Raw genomic sequence first — 16817 nt, 5'->3', positions numbered from 1 at the left:
AGTGCCGTGTGAGTTGGTACATTGTCGTGATGCAAGAGCCATGAGTTGTTGGTGAAAAGCTCAGGTCGTCTAACTTTTTCATGCAGCCTTTTCAGCACTTCCAAATAATAAACTTGGTTAACTGTCCAGTTTGTACAAATTCATAATGAATAATCCCTCTGGTGTCAAAAAAAGTTAGCAACATCGTTGCAACAAGTTTGCGAACTTAATTGTCAGACCTCTTAAGTTCTTCCCCTAATCATAATAGCAGCTAACATTTAGTGATCTATTGATTATGTGTCGGGCACTATGCAAAGCATTTTTATATGGATTGTCCCCTTTGATCCTCACAACAAGCTTGTGAGGCAGGTACCCTTATACCTGTCTTCACTGGGAGAAATTGTTAGGTCACCCAGCTTGATAAGAGGTTTGAAAAGTATAGTGATAGCCTATAGTAACAAAATTAAGATTCTTTCAACAATAAATGAGGGTGTGCTGGCAGTATTGGGAGGATATTCTTTAAATAACTTCTTGTGATTGGTGAATTCTATGTAGAAAAATTTGGTTGACACCCAGAAACACATATATTGTACAAAGAAAAGTGTGCCAGTTTCTGAAATTCAATTTTGTCAGGTTTTTTTCAAGCTAAATTCTGCACCCTGCCCACATTCATAGGTGGCACTCCCACCCCATTTTAGTCACACTTCCCCTTCCCTCTGGGTTGAAAAAATATGCCTGCTTCATAAACACACATGCCATAAAAAGAAATGTGGATGATCCAATTTTCTTGAGAACCTTGGTTTGTTGAATTACAGTCTGCTGCCTGATAAAATTCTTCTTCAGTGGAGATATTTGCTGCATCCCTGAGTGAGAATGATTGTCAGCAGAATCCTCCAGTGATATTTATCAGGTAAATTGGAGGAAAGAAGGTGGGTCAAAAGCGGCCAGAGGAGACCCAGGGAGGATGTAGCTTATGGTCATGTGCTGCATAATGATGTTTCTGTCAGTGATGTACCGTGTATACAACGGTGGTCCCATGTGATTATAATGGATTATAAACAAAAAGTTTGTTTGCAATGTTGAAAGAAAAGGCTGGACCCTACTGAGATGTTGAATTTACTGCTAGCTCTGGGTGGTTTAAATAAATTAAGAGGCTCGGCGTGCTTTCTTCCCACCATGTGCCTGCCCCAGGCTGGGGCCTGGAGTTGGCCAGGGATTGAAAGGAGTGGGTTGGGGAGGAAGGGGGCCTGGGAGCCCGCCCAAGCCAACCCCTGCACATATACATTCTCTCTCTCTCTCTCTCTCTCTCTCTCTCTCTCTCTCTCTCTCAAACTCAATTTCCGGTTTTTATTTTGTGTCTCTCTCTGTTTCTTCCCAGTCCAGTTTCTCCCTCCCTCCCTCTCTCTCCTCCCATTCTCCCTTTTTTAAATTTCTCATCTCAGGCTTTATCTCTCTGGGTCTCTTTTGATCTGTGCCCCCTCTTCTCTTTCTTCCCTCTCTCCCTTACTCCTTCCCTTCTTCTGATGTCTCTTCTCCCTTAGACAGTGCAGCCCTCCACAGCCTTCCTCCAGTCCCCCACAATGTGTGTGTGCATGTGTGTGCACATATGTGCTTTATCTTTTATACCATATTTTTACTGTATCTTTTCTATGTTTAGCTATGTTTAGATATACAAATACTTACCACCATATTACAGTTGCCTACGTATTCAGTATAGTCACGTGCCGTAAAGGTTTGTAGCCTAGGAGCAATAGGCTGCATCATAGATGTATGGTGGGCTATGTCATCTGGGTTTGTGGAAGTGCACTCTGTGATGTCCACAATGTCCACAATGACGAAATTGCCTAATTGTGCATTTCTCAGAATGTATCCACATCATTGAGCAATGCATGACTGTGTTTGGACAAGGAAAATAGAGTCCTGGCTCAGGTACACAGAACATCTGCATTTTATGAGCAGCTGTCAGTGATCAGCTGTAAAGTCTTGGGCAAGTCACTTAACCTCTCTGTGCCCCCAAGTTCATCATCTGTTTAATAACTGGGTTGGACTAGAGACTCTGTAAGGTTCCTTCTGGTTCCATGACTAATAAGCTGAGTCTCAGTCAGAATCCTGTCAGACCCACAAGGTGCCTGAGGTGCTTCCCTTGGAGACGAGGCCACATGCAATGCGTAATAGCAGATGACTCAGCCTTAGACAGTGTCATACCCTCCAGATATGGTTGTAAGTCTGACCTTTCTGTGCAAGGTTTCTATCTCTCAGAAACAATTACGAGCTACTTGGTTTATACTGCCTGGTGAGACTGTATAGGGTAGGAGTTAAGATCATGACTTATGGAGTAGGACCTTAGTTTGAAACCAGTTCCATTGCTTCCTAGTGGGTGCCCTGGAACAAACGATTTGACCTCTATGAATATCAGTTTCTGCCTCTGTAAGATAATAGAACTGACCTCTTGGATAGGCTTGTGAAAAGGAAATGCAGTAGTCTGTGTAAAGCCCTTAGCCCAACACCTGGCAGAATGGAAGTGCTCAGTCAACCGTGTCTGCTACTACTATTGGTGCGCTTACTGCTATCAGCATAATTCTCCTGACAGGGGCGTGGCTAAGCTTCAGCATTTTTTCCTGGATGTAGCTTTCTCTTTCTGGATGGAATGTGAGGAAAGCATAAGCAGATCTTGCTGGCTTAAAGCAGCTCTAGAGTCAGATCTGGATTCAGTTTCCTGCTCTGCTTCTTACAGGCTCTGGGACCTTGGACAAATTATTTAACTTCTCTGCCCCTTAGTTACCTCATCTGTAAAATGCAGGCAGGCATATTGCCTCCCCCCAAGCGTCGTTGTGAATATTATAATCAATGTGAAGAACTTAGTGCTGTGCTTGACATCCCGGAGCCACTAAAGAGATGGTGGCTGTGGTACTGATAGTGAAATTAATCATTGCTATAAGAATAAATGACTGCCTCCACTACTGCTACCATCATTGGGATGGAGGTTTGAATGTGTTCAAGTTTGTACAGTTTTTGCATACCTAACCAAAGTGTTAGAAATTGCCACCAGACTTCACTGACAGTGGCTGGGAGTTTAAAACTGAGTTGTTTTTAGAGGCACAATTGAAAATGATTCAGCAGACCATAATTCTCACAAGAAAAGTCATATTTATTTCTGCCAGTCCCCTTACACCCAAGAACCTTAGGGGAGGAAATGTAATTCTAAACTGGCCTTGTACTTCTGAGGCTCAATTTCAGTTGGTCGCCCATGACATATTGCTCACAGGCTTCATCAGGAGCATCATCTGGACGCTAAGATGTAAGGTCTCTGTTCTTCTTTGCCAAGGTCGTCTCGAGCCTCTTGGTGGGTGTAAGATTCATTTGATTGCTAGAATGCAGATGTACAGGAACAACGGGAGTTCTAAGGGATGCAATGTTAGAGTAGGTGGATATGTAGGGGACTGTAGAAGTATTAGGAAGTAGAAATTGGAAAAAAAAATGAAATAGTCCTGATGGTTCTAGAGATGAGCCCATTTATGGAGGGAGGGATATTAGATGTTTCTTTGGACTGCCCTCCATTTTTCTCTTTAGTACTCTGTTAAAAGTTAAAGAGAAAGAAAACAGCCAGTTACTGCAAGCAAAGCTAACCTCCGGGTTTCTTGTCCTTCCCAGACCACTCCAGGTTAGGAGGCCACTTTCTAAGGGAGTGTAGATTGCACCCCACCAGAACCCCCACTCAGCCCTGGCCTCATACTTTCTCTAACTCTTGCTATCTCCCCTCCCCCCTTCGTTTAAGGAATACTAACCACAGGATTCAAAGATGTCTTCACAGGCATCTTCCAGCATCATCTTCTCTACGTCCCAGGTATCTAGTCTCTTTTTTGCCCTGGGTTCTGAGGTTATAGAAAAGAAAAATGGATTGCAATTTTGAACAGAGATTTAGGGGGTAATTTCTGATATCTAGAAAACACCTCCTCTACTCTTCTACCAGATTCTTTCCACTCAACTCTCATATTCACCCCTCATCCCCAGAACAGCCCCTCTCTCCTCCTCAGTGCCCCTGGCCACGTCCAGGCCCCGCCATATAGGTGTAACAACCCAAGGCTCGGGTAGTCTTAATGGCCAGATTCCTTGGAGAGCAGAGGTAACATTATAATATTGACAGTTGACCATCGCCCCGACTGGGGTCCCAAGGAACACTGAGAAGGTGTGGCCATTAAAAACAATTGGCCTTCAAGTTCTCACAACTTTTTTTCTTTAAGGCCTTTATTGTATTGGGAGAAATCATGTATGCTTATTATAAAAAAGAAAAATTCCAAAAAAGCCCAAAAAATTCATAGGAAGGCACCTAGGCTGTTTACTTCTCAAAATCATGTAGTATCTAACCCATAGAGAAAACCACTACTAATGTTTTAGTGTTTTCCCTCCAGATGTTCTATGCATATATACACACCATGCTGTACGTGCTATACTCTGACTTGCCATTTTCTCTAACTAAACATCAGATTGTGGAAAATTTTCCACATCAGTAAATATAAGTCAACAATAGCCCTTTTAATGCCTGCATAGTATTCCATTGTGTGGATTCACCATAATTTATTTAGTCATTTCCCATTGTTAGACATTTAGCTTGTTCCTAACTTTTAGCTGTGGTACACAGTGCTGTGATTGAACAACCATAAGAATCCATTTATTGGATACGTGTGTAATTATTTTTGTACAGTTCAAGAAATGAAATGATTTGATCATAGGGTTTCTACATTTTTAGAGTTCTCAGTATATATAGAGGGTGCCAAAAATGTATATACATTTTAAGAAATAAAAACTGTGTTAAAATTGTAATACTCAATATACACGGATAACAAAAGATGAATAAAAGTCACGTTTGACTTCTGCAATTACGAGAGTTGCTCAAAGTGGTTACCATCAGCATCCAGACACTTCTGATTACAGCGAACTACTGCTTGAGCAATGTTGACCAAAGTGTCCACTTGTATACATTTACTTTGCACCCCCAGTATATTGAGAGAGGGCAAGCAAGAGGGAGACAGCCAACCAAACTATTCTCCAGAAAGGTTGTACCAATTTGTACTGCCACCACTGGAAATCATAACCTTTAAGATAACCTTATAACCATTCAAACAAAGATCTTGTATCAGCTAGTGCTGGGGCATCATACTGGGCTACCAGATGGTGGTCCCCAAGTATTCTCCCTGCACTTTATCCACTTCTCCTGACCACCAACCATAGCATGAGAAAAGAATTTCAGACTCAAAATAAGAATACTATTTTATAAATTGTGAGGGAAGGCCTAGGTATTTTTTCTTCTCTGACTAACCACTGATCCAGCATTACCTTCAAAAAGATCATCATCGTCATCGTCGTCGTCATCATCATCGTAAGTTGCTGGGGGCTGCAAGTCAGGATTCTGACTGTAGTTAAGCTTAGTGGTGTTTTGAGCTCCAGTTTCCCCAGAACATTCACCTTTCTCCATGGGCTCATCTAAAGCAAATGTCACTGATACATTCTTTTTAGGCCTTAATCTTAAACCTTCTTTCTGTACAGCGAGAAGATGGAGAAAAAAAAGTCATTTGATGCCCAAGAGTTTAGAGATTGGTCCCTGGAACAGTAACATTTAAAGAACCATTTACCCGTAGGATTGGCTTTAGGGGCCTAGCTTCCGTGGACTGTTGTCCTACAGGCTGTCTTTTTAGTTTGGACATTCCAATTCTGGTAGAGAATCTGGGGGATTGAAAAGACAACACAATTGTGAAAGCTCACACTTCAGGGTCCTTAACTGAATGCACCTATTACCCCATTCCTGACATATGCCTTTGGACAATGAAAGGGATAATAGAGCAAGAGGACATTTAAGCCTTTACTCCTCAAAATCTTGATCATCTCGGTTTTATTTTCTTCTAATTTTCCATATTCCTGTTCTCTCCCACCTTTCCTTATTATTGGATCAGAGAACTGGAAGTGGAGAATGTGGAGTAGCTTCAGGACATTTATCCAGAGAATATTGCCTATAAGCTTCTTAAGGTGCTCATGTTCCTTTTCTCCTCCATGAGGCAAACCAGGGAATAGAAACCCTATTTTGGAGAAGCTCTAATGTTGATAGGTTGACTTTACCTTTATACAACTCATCCCTCTAATGTGACCACTCCAGTTGTGCTCAGAAGAGGGTGTACTTAATAATGCTGGAACATTTGTGGTCACTGCCTTAGCCCCGTTTGGGCCAACTGATCTTGAGAGATTTGATTGAAACCACACAGAATCCAAGCACCTCCCAAAACTCCCTGCTTATGTTGAAGATTGACTGCTGCATGTGTTCTTATCAGTATATGTAATAGAGACAGCTCAGTACCTCCCTGATGAGCATGTTTCCCCCAAGACTCTGTTGGACATTGGGATGCTCGAGGTGAGTGGCTGTTGGTGAGGACACAGCTCTTCATATTTAGCCCCAGTGGCAGCTAACAGCCAGCGCAGTCCTTCAATTATGTGCTGGTGGTTCCTTCCTTGGATGTTTTGGATGGCTGAACATGGTTCCTGTGACAAAAAGAGAAGGGAAGGCTCTAGCCCAGGAACCAGGGATGCTTGGGGCCATAGTCCCTACCATGCTCAGCCAAGGAGCAGAGGTACCCAAAAGCTTTGCTGTACCTAGAGAGGCTCTAAGACTTCCTAAGAGACTCTCAGCATTCACACCTAAGAAGGTAAATGAACGCTGCAAAAGCTAAGCTTGTTTAATAAGGTGGTTGTGGTATGTAATGTGTTAAATATACAACCTTGGGCAAGTCACCCAGAGTCTCTGTGCTTTAACTTTCTTATCCATAAAGTGAGGATATTGAAACTTCCAACTTTACAGAGCAATTTTAAAGGCCTAATGAGAAAACAGATGTGAGAGTGTTAAGAGTGTGATATGTATTATCACCGTCAAGTTGGAAATCATTACTGTAGATACTGCCTAGTTGGGAGAGGCTTTGCCTGAGACCCAGCATATGGGGCTGATTATGGAATGGGCCAAGGGATGCATCGGCTGGGCTCGAGAGGGTGAGGGAGGGGAGGGGTTGACACTTACCACTCGGCACAGGGACTTGTTCTCGTTTACTAGCCTTTCCAGGAGTAGATATTTAATAATGTCACAAGGTAGCAGGGCATTCATTTTGTCTTGTTTGTTTGCCAGGCTAGAGCATGACATAGGAGAGAGGATGGGAAGAAGAGAGGAAGAGTGAGAGAAATAGAGGCCAAGGGCAAGAAAAGAAGGGAAAAGGGGAGAACCAATCCTGGTACAACTGCTATATATCCAAAGTATCTTTAAAGACATTTCCAATGAGATGAGCCAGAAGTTTCCCCAGCCAACTCAGTGGAAGAAAGAATAGCACAAATAGTTTGAATCGAAGATCATCCCCAGACCTCATTTCTCACTTCTACGCTACACCATCAATCTTTAATTAGAATTGCTAACTGGGAAATGAACAGATTTGGAATTTTCACATGCTCTCCCAAACTCTGTTCATGCTTGAGTTGAGGGTGCTAATGAGGAACAAAAATGGCGAAAAGGGAGTGGGGAATCAATGGGTCACCTGAAGTATCACCCTGGAATCAGTCCTAGTTATGTAACTCTTGGGTAGTCTGCCAAGGGAGGAAGCCATTGGCATAAATTATGCAAAATAGGGGTAGCTTTCTGCCACCATCTTAGGGTCAGAAGCTAATGCCAGAAAAGAAGCAGATTCAGAAAGGCAGTCTTCAGGAGAAGTTGAGGGATGGGGGTAGGAGATCTAGATATTATTCTCCATTTCCCTTTGATGCTTGTCTTCAAAATTACCTTTGCACAAATAGGTAACATGGTGATGCTTGGGAGGAAGTGGCTTTTGAAAACAGCCCCTAGAGGACTGGGCCACTCCCCGCCCTCACTGAGCCAAAGGGATGAGGAGGTCTAACTGGATGTGACAAAGGGACCACCGAGGCCTTCCTCTGTCTACTTGTTTTTTGAAGGCTCAAAATGGGAAGGGGAAATTGAGCACAAAGTCGGAGGCTTACACTAGGATAGGTTTTCCTGCCACTCTCTGATCAGACAGCAGATGTGTTAAGATGATCTTCACTTCGTGCATGCGTGCCAAGTCACTGGAATCCAGGACAAAAACAAGCCCATGCGCCTGTGCATAGTAGTTGGGCCAGATTTCTCGGCCCTTCATATCTCCATTTAGGTCATAGATGGAAACTTCATATTCATCTAGCAGGAGTGTTGTCAGTTCAGGTGTCACACAACTGCCCATCCTACTCGGGAGCACTGTACATAGGGGAAGAGAAGAGAAGCAACCACAAAGCACGAGGATATAGTTAGACGGAAGAATTTGTTAAACAGACATTGACTAGAGCCTGCCCTCAGAAATCCTGCTGAGGCATACTGCCATCCTGCCCATGCTCATGGATTCATCTTCCTAAACCAGCACTGTGCCTAGGCTACTATCTCCTGGCTCAGTAACCTTCAGTGAGTGCCCTTCTATCCTGCCAGACCTATCTCTCTCCTGTCTGGTGTCCACAGTGTCCCTGGTACGCACCCAGCCTCTTCCTCCCTCTGCTCCTTGGTTCACGCTCCCCCCAGTCCACAAGAATGGCTTGCTCTCTTGCCCTGGGCCTTCACAGGGCATTATTCCCATTGCTTAGAGCACTCTTTCACTACCCTTTCTTTGGTCAATACCTATTTTAAAAAAAACAAAACATATCCATTTAGATCTCGTTTCCTCTAGAAATTTTTCCCTAACTTCCATCACCATCCCCCAGTCTGGATAAGGTGCCTTTCTTCTGGGCTTACCACTGTCATAACACATATTACAGAGTTATAAATGCAATAATTTACTTATCTGGGTTATAAAATGCAACAGGACAGGAACCCTTCCAGTTTTATTCACCATTATATTCATGATGCCAAGCATAGAAGCTGGTATATAGGTGCTCAGTACATATTTGTTGAATGAATTTGATAAGTGAATGAGTGAGTGGATGAACAGGAGGCCCTTCTTTCCCACCCTTTCTTCAAGGCTTCGGAAGGCTTCTTGAGGAAGCCTCTCTGACCTGCTCAGCTCTCACTTTCTCTCTCTCTTTGAGCATATGGTCTGTTAAACTTGTCCTTCACCTCATTCTGTGCATGTCATGTCTTCCCAACTAAAATAGAAGCTCTGTGAGGGAGGGACTCTGCATTAGCTTACACACAGTAAGTGTTCAGTAAATGTTTGTGGTGCCTGTTATTGTGGATGAGAGTATGAACTCCTCTTCCTATCTCATAGGATACATTTGCCCTTTCAAGTCCATGGCCAGAGCATAGTCCCATAGAGCATCCCATACCTCCTTCAGCTCCCATAGAAATGCAGCTCAAAAGGACAGTTTTTATATACATTCCATGTTGGTGAACTGACAGTTCTGGCCTAGCTCTCTGCCCACATAAATAGCAAAATGACTTTGTAGGTTTTCTATACTCATACCTGGGAGTTCTAAGGCCAGAATCAGCAGCTTCTTATTTCTAGTCTCAGATCTACCTATGACATTTTCCATAGGATTGCCAGAATGAGCTGTTTAGCTGAGAAGTTAGTAAGATGCTTTCAGATCTTTGGAAATGTATGATTATACACACATTTATGTGTATACATATATATCTATGTGTATATATGTATATATTATCTTTTTTTTTAATTAAAGTTTATCGGGGTGACAATTGTTAGCAAAGCTACCAAGATTTCAGGTGTACAACTCTGTAATACATCATCTGTATATCACATTGTGTGTTCACCACCCAGAGTCAGTTCTCCTTCCATCACCATATATTTGATCCCCCTTACCCTCATCTCTCACATCCCACCCCCCTTACCCTCTGGTAACCATTAAACTATTGTCTGTGTCTATGAGTTTTTGTTTCTTCCTTTGTTTTTCTTTTTCTTTTGTTGTTTTTGGTTTATATACCACATATCAGTGAAATCATATGGTTCTCTGCTTTTCCTGTCTGACTTATTTCGCTTAGCATTATAATCTCAAGATCCATCCATGTTGTCACAAATGGCAGTACTTCATCTTTTCTTATGGCAGAATAGTATTCTGTGTATATATACCATAACTTCTTTATCCAATTATTATTAGGTTTTAATGTGCTCTTATAACTCCTGTTTTCATGTTAGCAAGTGATCTTTTGTGTGTGTGTGTCTTTTTAAAAAGATTTTTATTAAAATACAGCTAATTATAGCTTTTGAGTAACATAATTTCCAGTCACAACTTTGATGTGATATTTGCTATGTCTGTATTAAGCTACTTAAAAATAATAAGTGAATAAGTTAAAACTCTAAAGGTAATTTTAAAATCTTGTTTCCTGCATCGAGGCAAGCAAGCTTTATATTATTTTTTCCTGTCAGAGCAAAACATTTTCCCTAGTTATTTTTTTCTCTTTACTTGAAACCATACTAGTTCCTTCAAAAATGTAATCTATTGTTGGTGAACACCATAAGCCACGAGAAGTTGTTCCCTGATACTTTATATTTCTCTGTATCCCTAGTGGAGTGTTTCATAAAGCACAGTCTGGGGACTGTCGGCTTCAGAGTTACATGGATGTGTGATTAAGTCCTACCCTACACCAAATGAATTAGAATCTCTACACTTGGGACCCAACCATTTGCATGTTTAACAAACCCCTATATTTAACAAAATCTCCAGGTGATTCTTCTGCACTTTTAAGCTTGAGAACCACTGCTCTAGAGAACAATGAAACTCATGTCTATTGTGCCTCAGTGTCATCTGGTGCCACTTGTTAAGATTTTGATTCCATGGTCTCTCCCCAGACCAAAGTATCTGAGACTCCTGCTCCCGGGTCAGTAGGTGTGAAAGCTCCCCAGGTGATTCTGATTGTTTGGGTCTCAGCACTCACTATGCTCCAGGATCACCTATGGAATTTTTTAAAACTATGACAGTAGGCCTCAGTCTCTGAGGGTTGGATGCCCCAGGTCTGGTGTAGGGCTCAAGCATCATGGCTATCTTTTTAAAGCTCCCCAAGTGATTGAAATGTATACCCAGGTGTGAGAGCGACTGCTCTAAATGCCCTCGTTTAGGGTACCTGCTTGTGGTCATGCTTGGATTTTTCACCCCATGTGACCATGCCAGACAAAACAGTTATAAAGAATGGTGTCATCGAGAATAATGGCTTATGTCCCCAAATATTTTATAGCCGGAATCTTCAGATGTTCACATGAGTTACTACTTGTAGATTGGAATTTCCTTCCTAGGCTATTATCTGTTCTTGGCACTCATAAACATTTGCGGTAGAAGTGGGGGTGAGCTATTGCATTTTGGGTACAGAACAACCTACTACTAGATTGACTGTGATAGTCTTGCATGGATGGCGGTGGCCTGAGACATTCTTCAGAATGTGATATCAGTGGCACTTTGCTTCTTGGCCATTAGAAACTTCTCTGCGAATGAAGTTACAATCATAGACCTATGGGCTTATGATTCAGCTCCAAGTTATTCACTAAGCACGAGACAAGTGTTACAGTAGCAAATGAAATAGACTCCAAGCTCTACCCTCTAGAAATTAGGATGGAAAGCAGACACTGTTCTCACAGACGAAGTAGTATATGGCTAACTGCAGATGAGTGCTTCTCAAAGCTGGCTGGCCGTTATAAACACCTGGAGAGTTCTTAAAATACAGATTCCCAGGCCCCACCCAGAATGCATGGGAATCTAGAGGCAGGGCCACGTGGGAGCTCTAAAAATTATCCCCACTTTTATCACTACTCTTGTGATTTATCCTGGCTCTTTGGTTTTCCTGCTGTTTACCTCTTCACCATTTCTGCTTATCAGAGAATTGGGAAAGGCAAAGAGCCAAGTTTGCTATTTATAAGGTGAGATACTAGGCTGAACCATTGGATAAAATGTGGTGCTTGGGGCTGCCACTCTGGGGGTGGGGGTGGAAGGGAGAGAGAAATTGTAAAGAGGCAACATGTGGCCTGAGGAAAGTGGTAGATTAGGGGAGAACATTCATTCCACAAATATTTACTGAGTACCTACCTGAAGGTACTAGAAGTGTAGAGGCTAAAAATTCAGAGCTGAAAAGATCCATTACTTTTCCTCAAGGGGCTCACGGTCTAGGGGATGACTTGCAGTTTTGCAATGATGTGATAAGTGCATGATAGAGAGCGGCACAGCATAGAGTGGGAACTAGGAAGGAGGGTTAGGCGTTAGGGATGGCTTTCCTGAGGTCAAATTTAGACTGTGTCGAGCGGTATTTGGTTATGCAGGTAGATAATGGAGAGGATGAAATGCTAGGTGGTGGGACAGCATGTGAACTAGATCAGTATGATGGTAGAGGAATGGTGAGTCATTTGTTTTGGCTTTATATGGTCACATGTAGACACTATCAGAAATGAAGCTGAAAGAGAAGTCAGAGACCAAATCATGGAGAACACTGTGTGCTACTAAGGATCTTAGGTTGTGTTTTGATGACAATGGGGAGGGATTGAATGGCTTTGAGCAGGAAAGTGCCATGATCAGATTTTTGTATAAAGTCCTCCCGGCAACTGTGTGGACCTGTTGCTGGGGGGACAACTAGAGATGGCCCGATCACCCAGTAGGCTGATGCTATAGTTCAAGGAACTGATGCAGTTTTCAAGTAGGCCAGTGCCAGAGGAGTCAGGTTAGCCCTTTCCTGGACTTTGCTGAGGGCTCCCAGGTTTTATAAAACTTGGCCACATCATCCTACCCCCACTTTTATTTAATAAACATCAATGGAGGGCATGCTACGCCAGCCACTCTTCTGGGCTCTTTCATTGGCTGGCTGTCAGCTGGGTCTTCACAAATAGAATAGTAGCTCCCTGAAATTCTGTGTAACTGCTTCTTGAAATGTCAAAGTATTAAACTGGAGATCTGGTATTAAATTTGTATGTCTCTGAACTGACAACATTTCTCAAGCTCTAACCCTCTAGATTAACTGTCACAAAGAGTTTCATGTTATTAAACTTCTTCATCATCCACACTTGTCTCTCTTATCTAGACTAAATTCTACTTTTATTGAGCTATGAAACTAGACACTGTTTTAAACATGCTACCCTTCCTAATTGACTGCAGTGCTTTCCATAGTTTGAGTTCATTCATACTGACACTATGAGAGGAGCTTCAATTAGGATATCTTGTAAAGGGAGAGGGTGGCATTCATTACATAAACAGGCTGATAACACCCGATGAGAGGAGTGTGTGTATGTGTTGAGAAGTGCTTATCTTCAAAAGAAGGAACCTCAGGGCCATAAAGTAAGGCTAGGAAGGAATGATTCTTTCTCTTGGTCTCTGGGGCCCATGGAAAACTTAAACCAGTATCTAAGCTCTTACATCTTTGGAAGGCCTCCATAAGAACAGTTTTGCCTGAATTGTTCAATCCGATGATGATGATGGTTGCAATCCTAGACATGGAAAAGAAAAATGAGCCATTTGTGCCTTGAGGAGTGTGGGCAGATACATTGGAGGAAATAGTGAAGTAGGTCTAGAGAAATAATTACAACATTACCTTCGTGTCTCTTCAGTTGTCTTTAGTCGAGACCAGCAGGAGGTCAGCAGCCGGAACATGGTTCAACTTAGTTCTGTAATATTAAGGGAAATAAGTAAACAAGAAAACAGCCCCATTATTAAAACTGAACCTGTCAGTTTATGACTACATAGGTGCTGACAAACAGAAAGTCTGGGACTGTCAGAAGTTCATTTGTGAGGACAGAGCCAGGAGTGCAGTTTCCAGGCTCTTGGCCTCATGTGGAAAGGTGCTCACTCGGGTAGTAAATGGCCATCAACTGTGATTGGATGGCCATCAGCTGTGGCTAGTTGGCCGTCAGCTGTAACCAGTGAGCCATTGGCCGCTAATATAATTGCTGTGGCTATGCTAGCAGAAAAATGGGGGGCTAGCAGGAAGATGGTGGCTGAGCTAGCAAGCGGCGGAGTGTGGCGGAGTGTGGATTGTGGATTCTGTGGCTCATGCTTCCTGAGTCTCCAACCCAGCAGCCAGCGAGAGTATAGTGGTATGACTCCCCTACTTACGGCTCCGTGGGTGCTCCTTTTTGGCCTCACCATATCCTGCGTTCTTATGTAGGGAGCGGGACCAGAGACCCCACATCCCACCCTGCATGACACATGGCGCAGCGAGCAGGGTATGGTGCCAGCCAAAGCCCTCCAAAGGGCAGTGGAGCAGTTTGTGCGTTATGAACACTCAGTCTGAGGAAGACCGGGAGGAGCAGCTGCTGGAGAGCTGGACCCCGTGGAGGGGTGGGAAGATGTGGACGGTTCCCCAACCATCATAGGCCGGAGAAAGCTAAGGTCGTTGTGGCCCTGTGGGCTGGGAAGTGCTTGCTGAAGCAGCCCGGATGCAGGACTTGTAGTCCCAGGAGGAAACGCTTGCTGAGTCCTCCGTGGGAGATGAGGGTGAGGTCAAGGTCATCCCTCACCCCCAGGCCAGCCCTGGCGAATGACTATGGACTATGGGGAATTGCCTTCTATCCCTAATTTAATGAACCGCTAGACTGTTTGCTTGGGAACATAGCACCCTGTAGTGAAACTGGCAGATGTTTGCTTTTGTGTCTTGACTGGCCACCATCAAGAATATGTAAGCACCTTGACTATGAGTCACTGTTGTTCCAGCACGGTACCCTGAGAGGCCCAAAGACAGTGGCAGTGCCCTGAGAGCCCTGGCTGAGCCCAGGAAGTCTGGCTGTGCCCAGAGAGAGTGGCAGTGCCCTGAGAGGCCCTGGCTGAGTCCAGGAAGTCTGGCTGTGCCCAGAAAGAGTGGCGGTGCCCTGAGAGCCCTGGCTGAGCCCAGGAAGTCTGGCTGTGCCCAGAGAGAGTGGCAGTGCCCTGAGAGGCCCTGGCTGTGCCCAGGGAGAGTGGTGGTACCCTAAGAAGCCCAGGAAGTCTGGCTGTGCCCAGAAGGACTGGTGGTGCCCTGAATAACCCTGGCTGTGCCCAGACAGCCTGGCTGTGTGTAGGATATTGTGTTCACCTCCAGGCTCCTCGCACAGGGCCCCTCATGGAAGATGCTTGTCGCGTAGATTGTGAGACGAGACCCTGTAGGGGTGGAGTGTGGAGACAGAGCCAGGAGTGCAGTTTTTTGGCTCTTGCACTCATGTGGAAAGGTGCTCACTTGGCCATCAACTGTGGCTAGTTGACCATCAGCTGTAACCAGTGAGCCAGTGGCCACTAATATAACTGCTGTGGCTACGCTAGCGGAATATGGGGGCTAGCAAGAAGATGGTGGCTGAGCTAGCAAGCGGCAGAGTGTGGCAGTGTGGATTGTGGATTCTGTGGCTCCTGCTTCCTGTGTCTCCAACCCAGCGAGAGTATATGGGTATGATTCCCCTACCTATGGCTCCGTGGGTGTTCCTTTTTGGCCTCACCATGTCCTGCGTTCTTATGTGGGGAGTGGGACCAGAGACCCTGCATACCACCCTGCATGACACCATTACTTCATCTGTTTATAAATGCCATAGAGGGAGGGACTGGTGATCCTTAATTCCAGTGGCAGATTCCTGCAAAATAGGGTGATTTCTTATTAAAGCTACCCACACAGGCATAGTGGCATCAGGTGTGGCCTATCCTTTCAGCCACAGATCATCCCTGTTAGGGATATCTTCATTCAAACTTGGGTTTGGGGTGGGATGATGCTTGGAGAATAACCAGCTTAGATTTCAAGAAGGACCTATTGGGAGACTTGTTCTAAGGAACAACTATCCACTGGGCTTGGTTCTCTTACTGCCTCTGCTTCAAAAATGTGGGTTTTGGTGATCCACTGTCATAAATTTCATACAATTCCTAGAACTGTAAAGGGACCATAGAGATCATCTAGTCTAATAGAGTTCAAACATCAGTTTAGATACCCGACTCTCAAAGATTCCCAGGGAGCTGCATAAGCTCTCCAGGAGATTTCAAAATGTAGCCATATTTGGAAGTGATAGCCTAAGTAAAAAGGATAATTTAGACAATCACTTCAAGGTTCATCCATGTTGTATGTATTAGTATTTTGTTCCTTTTTAAGGCTGAATGATATTCCATTGAATGGATAGACCACATTTTGTTTCTTCATTCATCAGTTGATGGACATTTGGCTTGTTTCTAATTTTTGGCTCGTGTGAGTAATGCTATAGACATTTTTGTACAAATTTCTTCGTGGACATAGGTTTTCTGTTCTCTTGGGTAGATACCAAGGAGTGTAATTGCTGGGTCATGTGATAACTCTATGTTTAACCATTCAAGGAACTGCCAGACTGTTTTCCCAAGTGGCTGCAACGTTTTATATTCCCGCTAACAGTGTAGGAGGGTACCAATTTTCTACCTCCTCACCAACATATGTTGTTCTCTTTTTGTTTATAGCCATCCTTCTGGGTGCGAAGTGGTATCTAATTGTGGTTTTGATTTACATTTTCCTAAAGACTGATTATATTGAAGCCTAGAGCTGGGGGAAGCTCTGGTTGGGTTAGCAAAGTATTTGGGCTGATACTCAGATGGGCTTTGCTTAGCTATCTGATGAGAACAGTATATGTGCCCTCTTATCAATGGTTAACTTAAAAGGTTTCTGCAGAGTCATCCACTGTTTTGGAGAATTGCTATTCCCAAATAGAGACTCATATTTCATATTTCATGTTAGAGCACATTTTGTTTCCTAGGAAATCATTTGGCTTCCCATAAGGACCTTCTGGAGAATGGCTCTGGCTTATGCCAGACAAAAGGGAAACCTTATGTATGGCCTATGATCAAAACCAGCCTTCCTCCAGCTTTGTTCATAAAGCTGATAAGACCTGGAGCTTGAAACACCAGAGCCTAATTGTCTGGATTCCATGATAGCTATCTCC

The 16817-nt window shown here is 43.6% G+C and overlaps 1 protein-coding gene across 1 annotated transcript; it reads right to left on the bottom strand.

Annotated features, from left to right (window-relative positions):
* Positions 1–3259: 3259 nt before the first annotated feature.
* Positions 3260–13597, bottom strand: ARL13A (ARF like GTPase 13A). Its single transcript, XM_019716621.2, has 8 exons — positions 13496–13597; positions 13321–13391; positions 7999–8248; positions 7037–7142; positions 6326–6507; positions 5610–5700; positions 5297–5515; positions 3260–3346 (listed from the first exon to the last, which is right to left on the bottom strand). Exons 1-8 carry the CDS (start codon positions 13552–13554, stop codon positions 3260–3262), a joined length of 1065 nt encoding a protein of 354 aa, XP_019572180.2. The 5' UTR covers positions 13555–13597.
* Between the last annotated feature and the right edge of the window lie 3220 nt (positions 13598–16817).

The sequence above is a fragment of the Rhinolophus sinicus genome, chromosome X (assembly GCF_036562045.2).
Source record: "Rhinolophus sinicus isolate RSC01 chromosome X, ASM3656204v1, whole genome shotgun sequence".
NCBI classification, from domain to species: domain Eukaryota; kingdom Metazoa; phylum Chordata; class Mammalia; order Chiroptera; family Rhinolophidae; genus Rhinolophus; species Rhinolophus sinicus.
This window is presented reverse-complemented; position numbering and strand designations above follow the sequence as displayed.